Consider the following 18,654-nt stretch of genomic DNA (forward strand, 5'->3'; position numbering starts at 1 on the left):
GAAAGGAAATTACATATCAGACAAGCTGTCCTCACGTATCAAGGGGAAGAACAAATTCCAGAACAAATTTTTCTTTTTCTTCAACAATCTGGTTTTGGGTGGATTATGAAGATGGGTTTCTTAAAAATAAATGCCTCACTAATTAGTGCTCTGATAGAAAGATGGAGGCCGGAAACACATACGTTTCACATGAGATGCGGAGAGTGTACTATCACTCTACAAGACATCTCTGTGTTGTTAGGTATAAGTGTGGATGGTTTACCATTAATCGGCCCAACAAATCTTGATTGGGCTGATTTATGTGAGGAATTATTGGGAGTCAAACCACAAGAAGGTGAAATTAAAGGTAGTGTAGTTAAATTAAGTTGGCTGGCTCACCATTTTGATCAAATTAATAATGACGACGACGAAGAACAAGTACGAAGGTTTGCCCGTGCATGGATACTGAGATTTATTGGAGGTGTCTTACGTGACTTTGAAGAATGTGGCAGATATGCATGGGGAGCTGCCGTACTTAGTTTTCTATACAGAGAGATGTGCAGTGTCACCGATTATAAAACTAAATCAATCGGAGGTATGTGCATCTTACTACAATTGTGGGCATGGGAACGATGTCCCATGTTGGCTCCAAAGAGGACTCCTTCCCACATAGAAAATACACCACTAGGGCACAGGTCAGTCATTTTTAACAGCGTCTTTCATTTTAATAGAATAAATGGTTTTAGGGTATATTAAATTTTATTCTTTGTAGGTGGCTGCGACGTGGAAACCAACATATCGGCAATGATGATGTGAAAGTTTTTCGTCGCAAGTTCGATATTATGAAACGTCATGAGGTAAGAACCATGCTATTGTATTTGTAAAATAAAAAATTATATGTCTTATTTTACTACAATGTTCACAACTATGTTGTTATATGCAGTTTGTGTGGGAGCCTTACCCATCAACCATTATGTCATTGTTGCCTCCCGTTTGTTTAGTCGGAAGTCTCGCGTGGTACGCGGTGGTACCACTAATTTGTTTCCAAGTTATTGAGTGGCACCAACCGGACAGAGTCTTGAGACAATTTGGGATGCAGCAACCAGTTCCAAAGTCTCCTTCACAACCCCTAAACATTCATGGCATAACATTAAAGGGGAAACATGACAAAAATTGGGGGCAATTGTTCGCCCCAATGATTCAGCAGTGGAATAATCGCCATGCATTTAGGGTCGACGCTTATCCCCGACAAGAAGGCCTATTGAGTTTTAACTCGGACTACATGGTCTGGTATAGGCGAAAGACAAAGATGTTTGTTGACCCAGAAAATGCAAAGACGGCTACATTGGTATTTTTTAATTTTTTTTCAAATTTTAACTTGAACTTTTATTTAATGATGGCCATTAATTTTGTTACCGTTACAAATGCAGGGTGAAGTTGCGGAGGCATTACAATACATGGTGTCTCCTCAAGGGAGGAAAACATGCACATTTGATGATCTCGTGCCTTATGTGGAAAAAATTACAATTTTATCCGAAGAGCAAGAGAGAGTCACTGAGCCAGTGTCACATGGTCCCGCATCAGAGCGTCGATTTCCCGCACAACAGTTTCACATGCTTCAGTCAAGTATTGAAACTCAGGGGATAGCCAGAAGAAGGGACACTGTTGAAGCGGAAGAATATTCCCAACAAATGGCGGAGCGTGGCCATGGAATGTATTACACGCCACAAACATTTGCTGAGTATCCGACACAGATGTATCAGTATCCTTTTCAGGGTCATGACACTGATACTTCTGCAACCCAGCAATCGTTCGGTGGTTTTGCGGAAACACAAGCTCAATTTTCATGGCCCACAATGACCCCTTCACAGCAATATCATGGCCCAATTCCAACACCTAATGCCCCGTTAGGAACACAATGGAATGTACCGGGACAAATACCTAATACGGGTGACTTATTCGGTGTTGATTTGCGTAACGCATTTTTTGCGGAGGCTGACGAAGAAGAAGCGGGGAGGCATCGGGGCAGAAGAAATCCTGATCGCCAAGCACGAAGATGGGATCGACCATGTGGCACATCCTCACGGCATCACGGACACCAAAATGAATGATTTGCATGTCTCCGTTGATTAAGGCTTTATTGTATATTTGTAATTTGACATTCATGGCGTAATGTATGATATTCAGTTTATTAAGGCTTACTTATGGATAGAATTTATGTCGCGTATCAAACTATAATAATCAATGAACCCTAAACCAAATAACAAAGGTAGCCAAAGGGAAAAAACTAATGTTTCCAAGTAATGATGAACTTCAATGTGAACTAAACCCTAACCCATAAAACATAAAAAGTATCCCATAACCCTTAAAGATGAAACACTAACCCTAACCTATAAAATATAAGCACTTAGACCTTAACTGTTCCAAACTAAACCCTAATCCTAAAATAAAAACCTAACCCTAACCCCTAAAAATTAGCCCTAACCCAAAAATGTTCAGCACTAAACCCTAGCCCAAAAATAAAAATAACCTAAACCTCACCCATAAAAATTAGTCCTAAACCCTGAAATTTTCATAACTAAACCCTAACCCTAAAATAAAATAACTAAGCCTAACCCTATAAAATAAAAACTAAACCCTAACACTAAAATAAAAAAACCTAACCCTAACCCCCTAAACATTAGTCATAACCCTAAAATGTTCATAACTAAACCCTCACACTAAAATAAAAACCTAACCCTAACCCCCTAAACATTAGTCATAACCCTAAAATGTTCATAAATAAACCCTAACACTAAAATAAAAACCTAACCCTAACCCCCTAAACATTATTCATAACCCTAAAATGTTCATAACTAAACCCTCACACTAAAATAAAAACCTAACCCTAACCCCCTACACATTAGTCATAACCCTGAAATGTTCATAACTAAACCATAGCACTAAAATAAAAAAACCTAACCCTAACCCCCTAAACATTAGTCATAACCCTAAAATGTTCATAACTAAACCCTAGCACTAAAATAAAAAAACTAAGCCTAACCCTAAAAAATAAGAACTAAACCCTTACCCTTAAAAAAAGTAATTTTATTTCAACTTCTAAATGTAATTGTATTTCCCTAAAAAATAAGAACTAAACCCTTACCCTTAAAAAAAGAAATTTTATTTCAACTTCTAAATGTAATTGTATTTCCCTCAAAAATAAGAATTAAACCCTTACCCTTAAAAAAAAGTAATTTTATTTCAACTTCTAAATGTAATTTTATTTCATTAGAAGTACACATTCAAAAAAAAGTAATTTTATTTCAACTTCTAAATGTAATTGTATTTCCCTAAAAAACAAGAACTAAACCCTAACCCTTCAAATAAAAAACTTTGCCCTAACCCTAAAATGTTCAGAACTAAACCCTAACCCTAACCCCTAAAAATTAGTCATAACTCTAAGATTTTCACAACTAAACCCTAACCCTAAAAACAAAAAACCTAACCCTAACCCGTAAAAATTAGTCCTAACTCTAAGATTTTCATAACTAAACCCTAACCCTAAAATAAAAAACTAAACCCTAACCGTTATACATGAGTTAGCCCTAACCACTAAAATAAAAAAAAGTAACCCTAAAACCTAACATAAAAAGAACTTAACACGAACCCCTAAAAAATAAGCACTAAACCCTAAAATAAAAAATAAGAACTAAACCCTAACCCCTAAAATATAAGAACTAAACCCTAACGCTTAAACCAAAAAACTAACCCTATCCCTAAAATATTAGAACTAAACCCTACCCCCTAACAAATAAGAAGTAACCCCTAACCCCTAAAAAAAATAAGAAGTAATCATAACCCTTCAAATTAAAAAAATTAACCCTAGACCTAAAATAAAAAAAATTAGCCCTAACCCATAACATATAAGAAGTAACCCCCAACCCTTAAAAAAATAAGAAGTAACCCTAACCCTTCAAATTTAAAAATTGACCCTAGACCTAAAATAAAAAAATTAGCCCTAACCCATAACATATAAGAAGTAACCCCTAACCCCTAAAAAAATAAGAAGTAACCCTAACCCTTCAAATTTAAAAATTGACCCTAGACCTAAAATAAAAAAACTTAGCCCTAACCCATAACATATAAGAAGTAGCCCCTAGCCCCTAAAAAAATAAGAACTAACCCTAACCCTTCAAATAAAAAAACTTAGCCCTAATCCCATAGTTCTAAACACTCAAACCTAAGGCTTAGACCCTAAACACTAAACCAAAATACTTAGACACTAAACCATAATGACTAAGTCCATAGTTTGTCATTGTAGATAGTTAAAAAAACTAAGGTAGACAAAATACTTACACACTAACGTTTCTAACTAACGATCAACACCAATGTCACTCAACCTCGATTGATCCACTCCATTTATTTCAACTTCTAAATGTAATTTTATTTCATTAGAAGCACACATTCAACAAAAAGTAACTGACGATTTCATTGAAGACCAACAAGTAAATACATTGAACAAAACCTAAAGCAATACAAGTCAGTCATGTAACATACATAAATCAATTAAATGAATTACTCCCACAGTCAGATTGCATTGGACATCGGCGCCTATTGTGCCCTTCAGCTCCACATCTACTACATTTTTGTCGGTGGTCAGATGGTTCGACCCAATCCATCTCATTCCTTATCCTTGTTGATTTTGGCCGACCTTTCGCACGAATTGTAGTTGGGTCAGGGATTAGTGTCCATGCCTCATCAGAAGGAGGAATTGCCGCTTCATTCCCAAGAGGCCACCACTGTGCGGAGTATGCTTTTAAGATGTGTTCATTGGTGTAAACAACATCTATATATTGGTAGTAGTTCATGCTCACGTAACCACAAGCTGCAATAATGTGTGAACATGGATAGTGAAGCGCAGAATACCTTCCGCATTGACAATAATGGCCATTCAAGTTAACTGCCCATTTTTGTCCGCCACGTTGCGTGATAGGATTAAAGGTCTCCTCTACTTCAAACCTTGTCGAGTGGATATCGTACACATGAACGATGTGCGAACAAGCTTGTTCTTGATTTTTCCTAAGTTCTGTAACAAGCTTAGAACAATAAACTTGGCCTTCTCTTAATTGTCTTTGGGCTTGGCGACCACGATCAACAAAGTACTTTCGGCACCTACTATATGTTGACTTGACCAACGCTGTTATTGGAATGCTGCGACAATCTTTCAACACCTTATTCACACATTCTGATAGGTTGGTTGTCATGTGACCATATCGTCGTCCAGATGTATCGTAAGCCATGCTCCATTTTTCCTTTGAAATGCGATCAATCCATCTTGCTATGGCTGGACTCAGTTGACGAAATTTTTCTAAGTTTTGATCAAACACATGCTTGCAAGGAGTGTACGCTGCATCAAATTTGTTATCATCAAAAGTTGTACGTAGACATCAAACTCAAATTAAATTAATGTATAAAATCAACCTTACCCAATTTCTTGAACATCTCTTTTTGTTTCGCGTTGTTGAATTTGCGATTGAAATTGCTGGCTATGTGTCGGACGCAGTACACATGATAACCGTGGGGAGGTTGCCAACCAAGATGTTCGTTAGCGACAACAGACTTTATACTCGCGTGACGATCAGATATTAGACAAATTCCATTCTTATATGTGACGTGTTCACGCAAGTGGGCCAAAAACCATGACCATGCTGTTAGCGTCTCGCCTTCGACCACGGCGAATGCTAGAGGAAGAACACCACCATTTCCATCTTGCGATGTGGCCATTAACAGGGTCCCACGGTATTTTCCGTATAAATGTGTGCCGTCAACTTGTATGATTGGCTTCCAGTACTTAAAAGCCTCTTTGCATTGACCAAATGTCCAAAATACTCGATGAAACTGATGATGTTCGCGACTTACCCTATTACCAACAATAAAATCGTCATGTAGTATTTGAAAGTAAGAGCCAGGAGAATGATTTTGCATGTGTGTTAGCCATGACGAGAGTTTCGCATACGACTCTTCCCAATCGCCATATTCAATTGCAATCGCCTTTTGTTTGGCCATCCATGCTTTTCTGTATGAAACCTTATAGGAAAATTCACTATTTATCCTTTCTTGAATCAAAGAAATTTTTATTGATGGATCTTCTCTGATCATGCCTGTAATTCAAATACTAAAATAAAATTACAAATTAAAATAACAAATAACACAAAAGTAGGATAATATGAACATAAAAAACGTACCTACTACGCAAGTCGCAATTAAATTTGAATCAAGCTTCTCATGGTCTTGTGTCATAGTCATATTTAGACATGTGTGCGGTCCACCCCATTGTGTCACTTTCCATGCATCAGTTTTTTTGGATAAAATTGCCCTCATATAAAAAGGGCAAGGAGACTCTTCGGTGTTGTTGGGGCAACAAACGATATATTTGTGTGATTTCGTTTCAACAACCTTAAAAGTTTGATGCACCTTCATCACATATTGTTTCAGTGCATTTTTTACCGCATCTTTACTGTCAAAATCCATGCCAACATATAATTCTTGTCCAACATTAAAAGTCGTTGGCATGTCCAGACCACAAATGTCCTCCTCGTCCGGATGACTCCAATTGATATTATTATAATGCATAGCATCATTCCAAAATGGATTTTGAATTTGTGGTACACCTAATAATTTAAAAAAAAAATCATGTCAACAAACTACTCCTATTTAGTTACCATTAAATACAATTCTCATAAAAAGATAGATGTATTCAACTAATTTTGTATTTCACAAACATTTACCTTCGGTTGGGTGAACAATTGAAACTGGTTCAACGATATCAGTGACTTCATCGTCTGTATCATATATTCCATCATCACTATCATCTTCATTGAAAGACTCTTCAACGTATGAGTTAGATGCAAGGTAATCGTCATCATCATCATCTTCATCATCATGTAAATTACTTATATTTCTTGGCAGTTCCGATTCATGATGAGATACATTACGTCCACATGACGTAACAGAATTTGCAGCATGAAACATCGAACCACCAGCAACATCCTTTTCTACGTACAATTCTAGAACTGACATTTGTTGTTGTTGTTGAAAACTTTCGATCATAGTTTCAACATCTTCGTCATCACAAATTTGCAATGCAACATATTTTCCTGAAACTAAAAATCTACAACTTATAGTAGAAATAATTTCATTATTTTCTAACTTTACCTTATCTCCAATTTTTTTTTTCAAAGCATTGAAACTAATTCCGCGTTTAATCTGAATGGCCTTTTTACTGCCTTCAAATATTACACCATCATTGTCTTCATATACTCTTCCATTGAAATACAACACTGTAATAATTGAATTCATGATATACCTACATCATCAAAATTAATAATAATTAATCATAACAATAGGAGTTTTAAAATAAATAATTACTCATACTAATTTTATAATAAAAATTCTAATTAAAAAAATTAATTCACTTAAACTTTGCCTTCAAATATTAGTCTAACAAATAAAATCATTACTTCAATTAAATATCAAATATTTATTTGCTTCCTCTATTAAACTTAAACTTCACATTCATACTTTATTCTAAAAAAAAGTACTCTAATTAAATAATTTATGAAAAATTCCTCAACTTCAAAAAAATTCCAGACAAACACAAAATGAAAGGGTTATAAATGAAAGGATTACACTTAAAAAAATTTCAAACGAAACATGGCCAACACGCCTAGGCGCCCCCATATTTGTATCTTCGAAGTCGTTTTTCAGTACTAATTAACGAGAACAACTTACTTAACTCAAATGACATATATTCGGTAATGAAGGATATATCATATATATATACATAAAATTAGTAGGAAAGTATACTATCTATATATAGGAATGGAGGACACAGACAAATAAGGCGTAATTTTTCCTCCATCTCTACTTAATAGTCTCAATGGTTAATTAATTAAATTACATGCGCGTATATGTAAGGCAAAAAATACTCGGTGAACAACTAATTTGAAACTTAGTGAGACAAGGAGATAAAAGAAATATATACAATCCAACTAAACTTCTTTTATGATTATTAAAAATCAATAAATTACTAATAAATATAGTAACAAAAAATTGTTATTCCCCTGTTAGTAAATTTAAATGACGGGACTTTTAAAATTGGTAATATTTTTTTTATTGTTTTTATAATTAAAATTAAAATTTCTTTTTGTTAACTTATACTAAATTTTATTACAAGTAAAATAAAACTTCGTACTCAGAACAAACAACAAAATACTTAAGAAATAGCATGTAATTATTTTTTGTCTTAAATTAAATTATATGTCAAATAATAATTCAGACGCAAAAACCATTAACAAAAAGACTTACAAATAATTACTACTAATATTTTTTAAATTTAAAATGTAATTTACAAAATTAATACACTTAAAGTTGAGCTTCAAATTTCATTCTAACCATAATATTTGTTACTTCAAAATAAAAAATTTGTACATCATAAATAAACAAAATGAAAGAAAACTTTAATTAAATAAATATAAAACATCCTTACTTACTATAGAATCAAACTTCAAAACTCTTTCTTCCTCTTTCACAATACTCTGGTCTCAAATTTATACAAGTGTGCAGAGTGTGATTGAAATTTGCTCTATTTAAAGAATTTTTTTAGCAAAGAGCTACGTACGCAAATTTATACACCATTATTAAAGTAACTCTGTATAGAAGTCACCTCCTAGATGCCTAGCTCTTTAAGCTGCCATACATGCATGTGATTTCTGATTTCCCTATCCAATACAGTGCCCTATTCTCCTCCCTAGCCTGCATAAAAAAAATTTCAATGCATGTGAACCGTAGCTGCATCAGGCTTGAGTCTCATCATTCAGGATCACTCTCCAAGCTTCAGTCCCATCAAACCTATCACGTGGAGTGGTATAAATTATTATTATTATATACAAAACTGTATGGTTGATTTATGGGAAAAAAGTGTAAGAAGAGAAAAATAAGGAAGGAAAAGGAATAGAAAATATATAAATGATATTTTTTTTTCAAATTGTATGATAAAAAAGAAATAAAAGATAACAAAATTAATAAAAACTGTGTTTAAAATTGTAAAAAAAAATTAAAACAAAAAAGATAAAAAAAAATGAGAAAAAATTTGTTTAATTGTGCCTTGAACCCTAGCTTCAGTCCCATGTGCATGAGAAGCCTATCCCGCCAGCTCTAATGGCGGGATTGCTAGCTGAAGGTGTCCCGCAAGCAGTACTGGCGGCACCACCCTGTACCGCAAACAGCATTGGCGGCACCCACCCTACCCACCCTCTCTCACCTGTCCCGCAGATGCCATCAGCGGCACCCACCCTCTCTCACCTCTCTCCTATTCAGCACATGTCCCGCAACTAGGACTAGCGGTACCCACCTTACCGCCATTGGCATTGGCGGTTCAAGCTTCCCGCCAGTGTCAATGGCGGCACCCACGTCGGAAACAGACCCTGCATGTTATTTGTTTTAAAACGAACCCCCTTTGGTAAATTGTTTGTAAAACAAGCCCTGTACAGTAAATTTACCCCCTCTAATGCATAGTATATATCTCTGCACCTATCCCTTTTTTATTATCACTTTCTGAACTTTTCTTTGATTTTGGAAAACAGAATTTGGCTCAGGATTGTCCTTTGTGAATTCCAAGGTTTATCTGAATTTCAAAGTTCTCACTTTTTAAGTTTCCATAGCAAGACTCAATTTAATTAAGTCCCTAGCCTCTACTAATTTCGCCATATCCCCTTCTCTTATCTATACTCATATCATTATTTGCTTGAATTAGAAATGATTTTATTATTTATATATTCACAATTCAATATACACATATACATACCATATATCTATTTTGATTCTATGCCCTTACTTCTATTATTTTTTCATTAAATTTGAAATATTCGAATGGTCAATTCTTTTTTTTATGTTAGCTTTTTATCTTCTCTTTCCGAACCGAAAATTTGGGAATCTTTTTGTTATGATCTAGATAGAGGGGAATTTTTGTTCTTCTGATTTGTGTTGCTTCCGAAAACCATAATTTATACAGGAGCTTCCTTAAATGTTACAATCATGACAAAGCTAACACGGCATTTAGAATCAATCATTTAATTTCTTTAATATATTTTCAGGCCAATACTAACATGAACATAAGATTTATCTAGTTGTAGGATTCAGCATGAAAGTTATGTTTCAAACTTCTTGGTATAGCAGGATTCAGCACCAGAATTCTTGTTCTTTGACAACATAACTGCTTTCTTCTTCTTCTTCTTCTTTAACATTGCATTCTTTAAAATCAAGGGTCCATTTCTCAAACGAGCAATTGGAAAAATTATAATGCCCTCCATGTAGAGAAAGCAACTCTCTTCTTACTCTATCTTCTATCCAAGGATAACTGAGCAAGTTCAATAATGATTGGTTAATAGATTCCTGCCAAAAATTGAATGAGCATCACTTGCCTTCGGAATCTAGAATTTACTTGGTGCCACAGAATTATTCTAAGTACATCTGATTATGTTTCACCATATTCAAGTCTAAGAGTTCTTAGTGGAAATTCACATATAATGTGTTTGGATAATACACAAGAATAAATTTTATCCCCGCAAAATCTATGCGATACCATGAAAAAGTAGAAGTAATTATTTCTTGCATTATCTCTATCATGAAAAATTAATTGGTTATTTCTCATCACAAAGCTAATCCAAACATAAAATAATTTGGCTGAGCATAGTGCAGTTACATGATGGATACCTTCTCACAGAATTTGCATTGCTGATCAAAGCTAAGATGAGCTGTGGCAGCTTTTGTCCTTTGTTTGGCAAGTTTTCCATTGGCAACCCACTTGTGTGTGAAGTTTCTAGAGGATGAATGAACCTTAATGAGAATTAGAGATGTAATAACAACTGTTTTAATGATGAAATAAAAATTGAGGTGTAGTAGTTAGCTAGAGATACCCTGATTCTACATCTTCTTGCATATTCATCAAAGCTTCAATTCCAGCGCAGCTACTATGACCAATGACTAATATATTCTCAACCTAAAAATTTCAACAACCATTTTGAATTACGCAGTTATATAGGGTATGACCTTTTTTACAACAAATGCACTAATCAACACAGAATAAAATTTCCAAGTCTTCTTCCACCCCTTTCATAACAAAGGGATATTCCTCTATCAAACTCTCATTTTAGACATTCATTTGCATTTTCAAAAATTCTTGTTTTGGAACTTACTGAGAAATGTATGATTATTACAAGACGAAAGATTTATAAATTAGTGAGTACCTGAAGAGTAGTTACTGCAAACTCAAGAGCAGCATTACTTTCTGATGGTCCATTCTGCTCTCTAGTATAAGAAAGAAAAAATTATGAGAGAAAAATAAAAATTAACAATAGTTTGAAAGCTCCCATTAGCTATTTAGGCAGAAATAAAAAGAAGCAATTTTGCAAATACCTTCATAACAAGTACAAGATTGGCAATGTTACGTATCATAAAGACTTCTCCAGGTTGGAATCCTAATATGTTAGAGGGGCATACCCTAGAGTCTGCACAAGCAATTACCATAGACTGTACTTGGATTTATCAGTTAAAGACCACCATAACCAATAAATTAAGCTAAAATATGATGTTTTATAGATTATTCATGAAAAAAAGAGTGAACAGTTTAGAAACAAATAAATTAAATATCAAATGGACTAGGTAAATCTGTTATCATCTTTGAAAATTGAGCTTCAGCAAGGGCTTGAAAATGCTCCAACTCTTTTCTGTCTAGAAGAAATATAGCTTATAAGACCCTATACTAACAAGAAGAAAAAAAAATTTGCAAAGCTGAAAAAATGTACAACCAGACTCTTACATATATTTTTGGTTCTTAAAACTCAGAAACCTCTGTTTTATCAAATCAAACAAGTTTTGATAGCCATCAATTTCAGTCATATTTCCTTTATCAAGACCTTGGTTTTCTTAATTGTGTCTGACACAATTACTATGACTCTCTGGTTGTTTCTCCCTACAGTTAATGAAGACAAATAATTGTAACAATCAAATCTTACTTCCTAGTCCACATTCAAATCATTCAGCCAAATTCACAATTTACCACAGACTCGTCACAGATGAATGCGCATATAAAACATTAGTTTAACTGTCATAATTGAAAGAAAGAAAATTCGCAGTTACTTTTTTCCCGAAGCATAAATTCACTCTTGAAGGTTCAACAAAATTTATGAAGGTAATATCAGGAACTTCAACTTACTTGATCAAAGGCAACGATGCTGCTGCACGGCAACGGTCCATTTGTACCCAATCCATCTAAAAAATCCAACAAGACAAGAGGAAAGCAAACAACAAAGCATTGAATCAAACATATAAGAAAAAATTAAGAAGTAATGTTTGATTAACAGCTTAACATAGGACTATATTGGAGAAACTCACAAAGTTTGGCCAAGGCCTTGCTATGGAGGAGCTGGTTGGAGCAGAAAAGCATAAGCACCAACATGAGTCATAGACGTATGAACCCACTAAAGGTGCCTTTGAACAGAGAAGTGAACTTATTCTGGACCCTGGAATACGCATCAGCATGGAATGAAATTACATTATTAAAATAATTACATAAAAAAAATTAAAACAACATCTTTGGACAATTGAAAATTGCTAGGTGAAGCAATGTACTCACTAATTGACCAAACCATCTCTTCTCCTCTCCAACAAATCGTGACTAGAGACTACAAAGTGCAAAACTCCCTTTGAAGTACAACGCATGCCATATTTATCCTTATTTTCATTATCATTAAATTAATTAACTTAATGCATGTGTTCTATATTTAGTATGAATCTGGGTATTTTTCAACCAAACTCAATATTAATAATTTGAGGTGTTAAGATTCATTTATAGATCTTTTTTAATAAATATTTTTATACACAAATTAGGATCAAACCATAACGACATGTTTATTATAGATTTATCGTTTAGTGTTATGTGATGGAGAGATGATTGTGGGTATTGATTGCAAAACGATAAGAGTAGGAAGGATGATATGGAAAACACTTAATTATAGAGACATATCCGGTGGTTACACGTACGGTGCAGTTATCCCATTTTGTGGGATTTCCTTACAGCCAAACATCTATGGTATGTTGATATGTCTATTATTGTCTCAACCTTCAAGTCACTTTCATAGTTTGCAACGCTATCTACTCTTTTTCTTTTTTCTTTTCTTTGCCCAAACTATATCTTTTTTGCTCCTTATGCTCGTGTCAATCTTCGGATAAAGAAACTTTTGTACAGAAAATTATTTAATAGACAGATAAAAAGTGAAGATATAATGTGTGTAATTTGATGATTAATTTGATAGAGGATACAAAAAATAATATTATAAAAATTTTCGAAAGATATTATTATATAAATAAGTAATCTCAATAAAAATATGTGTATTTGGTTGCTTGCGTTTAGTGTAAACTAAGTGCAGTGAAATAACAACTGTGAACTAAATAATATTTGCTTTTGTGTTATTTTTTGGCTTATTGTGATTTTTAGTCCATTAAACATACTTATTTTGTTTTAATACATTAAATTTTAAATTTAATATTTTAAGTTTTCAAAATATTATGTTTTGTTTGTTAGTATTTTAAATTTTAGAATAATCAATTTAATATTATAATGATTAAAAACTGTCATTATTTTTATTTTATTTCAAAGGCAAATAAAACTCTTTTTCTTCAAATACCACCACCATTCAAATTCAAACCCCAAACACAAAATTTAGATTTGTCATACCTACTCATATACACTTCTATGCATGACTTTGAAGACCTAAATGTAACACGCACAACACCATCACTGGTGCATCACCATCGTCAACAACATGGTGTCATGCATATGCAAAGATTACAAATTTAATTGAGATACTTACCAATTGAGATTCTGGTAAGTATGCGTGACACAAATTTGTTGAAAATGGTGGTGTTTGGTAAGATGTGGTTGCTATTGTTATATTGTTATTAGGTGATGAGTTGAGAGACCTGAATTAAAATTTAATAGACTAAAAGTTATATTAAACCTTATTTTTTAATGCAAAAAAAGATTATTATTATTATTAAAAAAAACACTTAGATTTAGCACAAGAGGTACCAAACCCAAGTCAGAATATACCTGTCAACTGAATACAAAAAAACTGGCCGGCTAAAAACCAAAAAGAATAAGAATAAAGCTTGTAAAAACGATAATAAAATGATATAAAGCAAGCTCTACTCCCTTTCGAACCTCCTGCTGCAGCACCGACCACGGATCAGCTTATAGTCATTGCAGAATCAAGCCAATAACAAAATCTACATTCTCATTTTGCAACATAACAGAATCTTCTTGTTTTATTTTCTGATTTTTGTGTTATTTATGAAAGAGTTGTGTTATGTATACAACAACTTGTAACACTTAGTCATATGATTTGTTGTATAAATAATATTATAAGGAAATTTGACATAAATTCATCATGTGAAAATGTGCATCCTCAACATAGATCGTGTGTTGGAAGTATAGCAAGACAGAGTAGCTTTGCTTGATAATCAATCACCTCATTGATCCGTGTCCCAGTTTTGATTAGGCTTTAAATATGTCTTTGGTTACTCAAAGGTTAGCATTCTTATTTTTGATACTTGTAAGTTCATTTTTTAATTTTAGTTTTTATAATTTAATTTTTATTTCAATAATTTTTTTTAGTTTACTTTTAGTTATTGTAAATTTATATTTTTTTAACTTTAGTTTCTTTAAGATTTTAACTTTTTTCATTATAATTTCAATAAATTTGTGCATGCAAGAACCCAAATTTGAAAAATATAAGTTTCCAGGTCTAGAAATAAGTAAAATAACTTACAGAGATTAAAATTAAAAAAAAATATAAACTTACATAAACTAAAAATAACAATTTTTTTTTACAAAAACTAAAATTTAAAAAATACAAAATAAAAAATAAAAATATATTTAAACCTTTTTTTACCCGATTCACATCAACGATGCTTGATCATATATATAAGTAATAATCATTGGTAATCAATTCCTAAAATCACACAACCACCATCAGAAGCATGGACATTGCATGTGAAGGATACTTGATGTAATTTACATATTATCTTCTGAGCAGATGTGACAAGGTGGTGATTTGTGATGATCAAGAATCACGAAACATGCAACTTTGTTATTTAGAAATACCTCAGTGCAACCTTCACCAAGTACACACAATTTCAACATATAATATTTGTTACTTTGTTGATTGAATGACTTAAGTATTGTAATCTTTAATTACAAGTACATCCCCTCTAACGCATAATGAAGTATGAGTGGAAATAGATCAGCCCATAGAAGTGTGAGTGGAAATATTGTTGTATCAACCATTTTATGTATTCATTAAAGATATCAAACTTTTTTAAATACTAATTTTCATTTTATTTATCTGAGAAGTAAAAGTGGAGATAGGGGTCATGGTCTAACCTATATTAAGCCCAGGTCATGGAAGGCTCTTGTAAATTAAAGTCTTTTAGTCTTAATAAAAAGACTTATTTAAGTAAATATAAATTAAATAATAGTTTTTGTTAATATTATTTATTATAATATTAAATTTGTGTAATATATTAAAATCACAAACACATTTATTTTTTAAAATATTAAGCATGTTGACATATACAAAGAGTCAAGTTTATAAATTTATTGAAGGATAATTTAATGTCTTTGGGCCTTATAACAAAATGGGTTTTTAAAAAGTTATCATTAAGATTAAATTAGACCTTGAAAAAGGTTTATATTGTATAAATAAGTTAGACTAAACTTATAATACCTAACATACTTATTTTCACTTTTGCCTCATGTTTGAATAGTAGTGATTTTAATTTAGAGAGCAATTATGAGTGTAGTGAATAGTTTATGGAGTAGCTAAATAGTAAAATAATGAATAATTTAGAGAGTAGTTAAAAGATAAAACATTCTTATGAAAAAATAAGACTAAAGGGGAGTATTTCCTTTATTATAACTACTAGTTGAAAAAGAGGCACTTCAGGCCTCTATCTTTATTTTTAAAAAATAGTGGTAACAATTTTTTTAGAACAAAATAATGGTAATTACATCTTGAAGGTTTGTGAAGAAAATAAAAACAACTATATATATTAAAAGATAATTTTAAAATAAGAAATGTGTATATCAAAGAGGATAATTCTCTTTATTAATAATTATAGATTATAATCTTATAGATGGTAGATAGACTAGTAGAAAAAGAGGCACATGTGTCTCTCAACATTATTTTTATAAAAAAAACAAAACATATAAAATAGAGAAATAAGAAGTTAAAGAAAAAAAATAAGAATGTACAATTAAAGGATAAAACTTCAGCTATGTTATTATAAGAGTGAAATTAGTTATCATGTGCAACTGAGAAATAAAAAACTTTAAAGAAGAGTAGAGATTAAATAAAATAATTACCATTATATATTAATCTAAAGATTAGATTTTAGACTCTTGTATAGACTAAAGCAATAGCCTACCTATATAAATAATATGGCATCTCCAATACTACCAACCCGAAAACTAACCAAACATGTAATTATTTCTTTTACCAAAAAAGGAAACTAATCAATAATAATAGTATTATAATAACTATCAAGCCACCATTCTGAACTCCCACGTGTCTTCATTCTATGCAATACTAAGTTTTCTCTCTCTTTGTATTTTACTTTTTTTTTAAGGAATAAATGACACGTGGAAATAGACTCTGCTGGGTTGTTTCCTTTTTTTTTTTTTGTTTTTTGCACAGGCACTGTTCTAGTTAGTAGAATTAGCAGAAGCTCCCATTCCTCAGCAAGAAGTCAGAGTCGACCTCACAACAATCCCTACCCCGTTTCTGGCCCACAAAGACTTGGCCCATTCCAAAGCCCACCAAAGCCCGATTCTCCACCACAGCCCTCAAAGCCCGTTCCAGCGCCCCAACCTCCTCTTCCTTTTCCCACTCCACCACCACAACACTCTTCGTTCTTCCCCCAACCGTCATCGTCTCCGCGCGAACCGGTTTTGCCCGAACCGACCGGATCACCTGCCCCACATCCCGGTTCAGACCGGCCCGGTCCTCGCAGCACACCGTCGCCTTCACCCGTTTCGGTTCGCCGCCGTCGCAGAAACTCACCGTCGCCTCGTCGCACTCTCCCGGAAACGGCCACGCCTCCGACCGGACCGAACCCGGCTGAGCGCTTCTCGAGGAGGACGACGAGTCCCCGCGCGCCACGTCATCGGCCTGCTTCCTCAGCCGCTTCACGTGCTCCACCACTTCCCCCAGCAACGACGCCTTGTCCGACTGCAAAACGACACGATGTTTGAATTTACCTCTCTGCCCTCCAAGCATACAGAAGAAGAAGAAGAAGAAAGAGGAAACAATGAGAATGGAGAAGTGTTAATGAATAACCTTGGCGGCGTTAGGAAGGAGGGAACGTAAGGTGGAGAGGTGAGAGTTGATTCTCTGCCTGCGTCTCCTCTCAGCTTCCCTGTGACTCTTGCACGCTTCCGTTGATTTCCGCTCCGTTTTGGATCTGGCAGCGTTCAACTCCATCGGAGAGTGGGCAGCGTGGTGGTCCAGCCAGCGCTCGAAGCCGTAGAATCTCCGAAACGGGACCATCTTTCTTTGTTCTTGTATCTTGGTATGGAAAAACGAAGAAGGAGAATGATTTTTACGAGTGTGTGAAGAATGTGATATTGTGATGCATTGTGGTTGTGGGTGGTTTAGGTATACGGTGTACGGAGAATTGGAGGCCAAGGGATGAGGAATGAGGGACCAAACTTCAACTTTTAACTGTTGTGGAACAATGGGATCCCAACAAAACAAATCACCACTATGGTAGCACTTTTTATTTTGTTGACAAAAATTAATAAACAAATAAATAAAGGAAAATGTTTGATATAGCTAATGTGTTATCATATATATATATATAAGGATTTATGATAAGATAAACAAAATTTAAAGAAATAAAAAATTATCAGTACATATCTGATTTTTAATAATATATTTTTTATTATAACATTTTAAAATATCATTAAATATGTATAAATGTTACTGATATATTTTTTTGATATTTTATTTTCTATAGAAAAATGAACTATATATGATAAAATATCATAAAAATATATTAATAGCATTTATATATATTTAGTAATATTTTTGAAATGTTATCAATATTTTTATTAAATTTTTTATAAAAAGAATATTACTGAAAATCATATATTTAATAGTAAGTCCTGATTGAGTATTTAAAATGGAGAATAATTTATATATAATTACACATAAATAAGATGGTGGAAGAAGGAATGGGAATGAGAAGAAAGAAGTGAGAAGGGATGTGTGTGAGGGAATGAGTGTGACCTTTGAGAGACCCGGGAATAAATTAGTGCATGTACATGTGTCTACTATGAGAGACAGGAGTTGCTCAGAAATTACTTTTCCACATTCTTTATTGTTTCTTTTTTTCTTTTCTCCTGTTTGTTTGCAGACATTGAAGCATCAAAAGTGGTGGTTTTTTCAATGGTGTTATGTTATCCTTTTGGAATTAATTTGACTGTAGTTTTGTTGGTGCTAGGGGCTTGAATTGATATCTTATGTATGCGGTAAATAAAACAAAGTTGAATGTTTTTCTTATTTTTAAATTATT

At 33.4% G+C, this 18,654-nt stretch overlaps 2 protein-coding genes across 4 annotated transcripts; both read right to left on the bottom strand.

Moving 5' to 3' along the window:
• Positions 1-9,976: 9,976 nt before the first annotated feature.
• Positions 9,977-12,874, bottom strand: LOC114383738 (beta carbonic anhydrase 5, chloroplastic-like). Of its 3 annotated transcripts, none has more exons than XM_028343470.1 (7): positions 12,656-12,874; positions 12,415-12,542; positions 12,236-12,291; positions 11,268-11,328; positions 10,938-11,020; positions 10,735-10,857; positions 9,977-10,378 (listed from the first exon to the last, which is right to left on the bottom strand). In XM_028343470.1, the coding sequence occupies exons 1-7, from the start codon at positions 12,669-12,671 to the stop codon at positions 10,201-10,203; spliced, it is 645 nt and encodes a 214-aa protein (XP_028199271.1). In that variant the 5' UTR covers positions 12,672-12,874; the 3' UTR covers positions 9,977-10,200. The 3 variants fall into 3 exon arrangements, with proteins under 3 accessions (XP_028199271.1, XP_028199270.1, XP_028199272.1); XM_028343469.1 differs by having other exon boundaries at positions 9,977-10,413; positions 10,735-10,840; positions 12,656-12,849; XM_028343471.1 differs by lacking the exon at positions 12,656-12,874 and adding an exon at positions 11,437-11,550 and having other exon boundaries at positions 9,977-10,413; positions 10,735-10,840; positions 11,268-11,321; positions 12,415-12,489.
• Positions 12,875-16,550: 3,676 nt separating this feature from the next.
• On the bottom strand, positions 16,551-17,873 carry LOC114384627 (transcription factor bHLH30-like). The gene is made up of 2 exons (XM_028344333.1): positions 17,418-17,873; positions 16,551-17,309 (listed from the first exon to the last, which is right to left on the bottom strand). Exons 1-2 carry the CDS (start codon positions 17,625-17,627, stop codon positions 16,797-16,799), a joined length of 723 nt encoding a protein of 240 aa, XP_028200134.1. The 5' UTR covers positions 17,628-17,873; the 3' UTR covers positions 16,551-16,796.
• Positions 17,874-18,654: the final 781 nt, after the last annotated feature.

The sequence above is a fragment of the Glycine soja genome, chromosome 14, assembly GCF_004193775.1.
Source record: "Glycine soja cultivar W05 chromosome 14, ASM419377v2, whole genome shotgun sequence".
Lineage (NCBI taxonomy): Eukaryota > Viridiplantae > Streptophyta > Magnoliopsida > Fabales > Fabaceae > Glycine > Glycine soja.

Coding starts and splice junctions, on each gene's coding strand:
- LOC114383738 (XM_028343471.1), bottom strand. CDS start 12,478: ATGTTGGTGCTTATGCTTTTCTGCTCCAACCAGCTCCTCCATAGCAAG. Junction 11,021..11,267: donor TTGCAGTAACTACTCTTCAG/GTACTCACTAAT, acceptor TGAAATTTTTAG/GTTGAGAATATATTAGTCAT. Junction 10,841..10,937: donor CAAGAAGATGTAGAATCAGG/GTATCTCTAGCT, acceptor TTCATCCTCTAG/AAACTTCACACACAAGTGGG.
- LOC114384627 (XM_028344333.1), bottom strand. CDS start 17,627: ATGGTCCCGTTTCGGAGATTCTACGGCTTCGAGCGCTGGCTGGACCAC. Junction 17,310..17,417: donor TCCTTCCTAACGCCGCCAAG/GTTATTCATTAA, acceptor GTCGTTTTGCAG/TCGGACAAGGCGTCGTTGCT.